Source organism: Trypanosoma rangeli (assembly GCF_003719475.1).
Source record: "Trypanosoma rangeli strain AM80 chromosome Unknown Tra_15.4_contig_00623, whole genome shotgun sequence".
In the NCBI taxonomy this organism is placed as follows: Eukaryota; Euglenozoa; class Kinetoplastea; order Trypanosomatida; family Trypanosomatidae; genus Trypanosoma; species Trypanosoma rangeli.
In genome coordinates this window covers 2,539-4,762 of record NW_021706342.1, presented here as the reverse complement: position 1 = coordinate 4,762, position 2,224 = coordinate 2,539, and the positions used below count along the sequence as shown (strand labels likewise).

Sequence of the window (2,224 nt, the reverse complement as noted above, 5' to 3'; positions counted from 1 at the left end):
GAGCGTGCGAGTCGCGCCACCAGTGAGCTTGTGTACGCTGAGAGGCGTGCGCTGCCACCGTCATCACCGGGAAAGCGGAAATTTACACTCAAGGTTGTCTCAGCGACCCGTGCAGGGGCCGTCGAGAGGCTTAAGGCCGAGCTGAGGGAGCGGCGTGCGGACTTCTTTATGGGCGTGACGGTGGGAGAGGCGCTGCTGTTGCCGAACCTGACGTTTGTGGACCCCGTCGCACTGTACGTGGCCCCGCACTTGGAGCGGCGCAACGTGATTTACCTCACCGCGACGCTTGCGCAGGAGCTATACAGGCTTGCCATGTACCTCTCCGCCTCCTCCGTCGGTGAGGCCCACGCAATCATTTCGGGCCCGCACAAAGCTGCCGTCGCCGACGTGCTGCGCCGCACACTCGTGACATTCGACATCAAGCTGAGGTCGTTGAAGCTTTTTGAGTGGCAGCAGACTGTCATGCAGGACCTCCCCCGTACAGGGTGGGTTTTTGTGCTTGGCATCTTCAGCACCGACCTCCCCCTCATTTTGGGCCACGTTGCCGCGCACCCGGACCTGCACGTTCTGATGTCGTATGCCGACCACAACCTTCTGTACCCGTACTTTGTCGGCAGGAAGGCGGACGGTGCCACGGACCGCGTTCTTTACGCGACCAACATGCCGCACTGGGCGGACACGAAGTCGCAGGTGAAGATTGTGCGCAGCTACCACGCTGCCGTGACGAACAGTTCCCGGTGGTCGCCGCTGGGGCTGAGGGGTTTTGTGGCTGTTCGTGCGATGCTGGCCCTTTCGGAGGTGATGGACATCATCACGTCCGACCTGTTCCTGCAGACACTCTACATGTACAGGATGATTTCTGTGGAAGGCATGATCTTTGGCCCCTTCGCGTCTCTGCACCCCCCAATGTGTGGTGCCTCTTCTGATTGTCTGGTGAACTACGGTGCGTCAGATATTGCCATTTGGTCGATGTCGCGGTCGCTTGATCCCTCAGTTCCTCACGTCGCACCCCCAGAGACGCCACCAATGCGGTACGTAGAGCCCGCTGCGCGTGGACTGTCGATGGTGCAGCTGATCGGCATCGTCATTGCCGTGGTGCTTCTGGTCACCATCATTGCGGTGGGGGTGGTTGTGGTGCTGCTGTGCTGCTGTCGCGACTCACGTGACAACGCGACTGCGCCGAAGGAGCCGACGGACCCCGTGACGCTCGTGTTCACTGACATCGAGAGCAGCACAGCGCTGTGGGCCGCGTGCCCTGAGGCGATGTCCGACGCGGTGGCGACGCACCACCAGCTGATCCGCGAGCTGATCGCGAAGTACCGTTGCTACGAGGTGAAGACGATCGGTGACTCGTTCATGATAGCGTGCAAGAGTGCGTTTGCCGCCGTGCAGCTTGTGCGCGAGCTGCAGCGGGTGTTTCTGCAGCACGCGTGGGGGACAAGTGTGCTTGACGACGCGTACCGCAAGTTTGAGGAGAGCCGGGCGGAGGAGGGGGCGGAGGCAGAGGGGTACGTGCCGCCGACAGCGCGCCTGGACGCCGCCGTGTACCGGCAGCACTGGAACGGTCTGCGGGTGCGTGTGGGGGTGCACACTGGGCTGTGCGACATCCGCCGCGACGAGGTTACGGAGAGGTACGACTACTACGGTGGCGCGGTGAACATGGCGGCACGCACGGAGAGCGTGGGGAACGGCGGGCAGGTGCTGCTGACGCGTGCAGCGTACATGGCGCTGAGCACGGCAGAGCGGGAGGAGGTGGAGGCGACGGCGCTGGGGGCGGTTGCATGGGGGGCGGAGTTTCGGTTCTGTTTTTTTGACGGTTGCTGCGTTGGTGGCAGTCACTGGGTGCCAATCCATTGCGTCCTTTACGGGTTGTGCGCCTTGGGCCCCGCCGGTATGTTTCCGGCTGTGGTGCGTATCTCTTCAGAGTTGCTGGAGGGGGACTTTGTGTGCCCACATCCACCGCACGTGTGAGGCACACTAATTCGGTGTGACTTGCCAGTGGCGCCTCTTTGCGCTGTGGGCATGTTTGCGTCTTCCCTCTCCTGACGGGTTACCTTCACCGGGGGTGCCGTTCACCCCTCACGTGCTTTGCACGGAGTGAACGCATGTGTTTTTTTGTTGTTTTTGTGGGCGTTGCAGTGGCAGTTCGAATCGGTGTTGCATGTTGCGTGCGTCACCGCGTCGATATATCAATGCATTCTCTCTCTGCGTGTGTGTGCGCTGC

At 61.7% G+C, this 2,224-nt stretch overlaps 2 protein-coding genes across 2 annotated transcripts in view; both read left to right on the top strand.

The window, feature by feature from the left end:
* Positions 1 to 26, top strand: part of TraAM80_09580 (receptor-type adenylate cyclase) — a gene marked incomplete at both ends in the record, with an annotated part of 1,476 nt that extends 1,450 nt beyond the window's left edge. The window contains one exon of the mRNA XM_029386255.1: positions 1 to 26. This exon is cut by the window's left edge and continues 1,450 nt beyond it. Coding sequence (XP_029233969.1) covers positions 1 to 26 — 26 coding nt within the window.
* Positions 27 to 168: 142 nt separating this feature from the next.
* TraAM80_09579 (receptor-type adenylate cyclase) lies at positions 169 to 1,971 on the top strand (the record flags this gene model as incomplete). The annotated part of the gene is made up of 1 exon (XM_029386254.1): positions 169 to 1,971. The coding sequence occupies one exon, from the start codon at positions 169 to 171 to the stop codon at positions 1,969 to 1,971; it is 1,803 nt and encodes a 600-aa protein (XP_029233968.1).
* Positions 1,972 to 2,224: the final 253 nt, after the last annotated feature.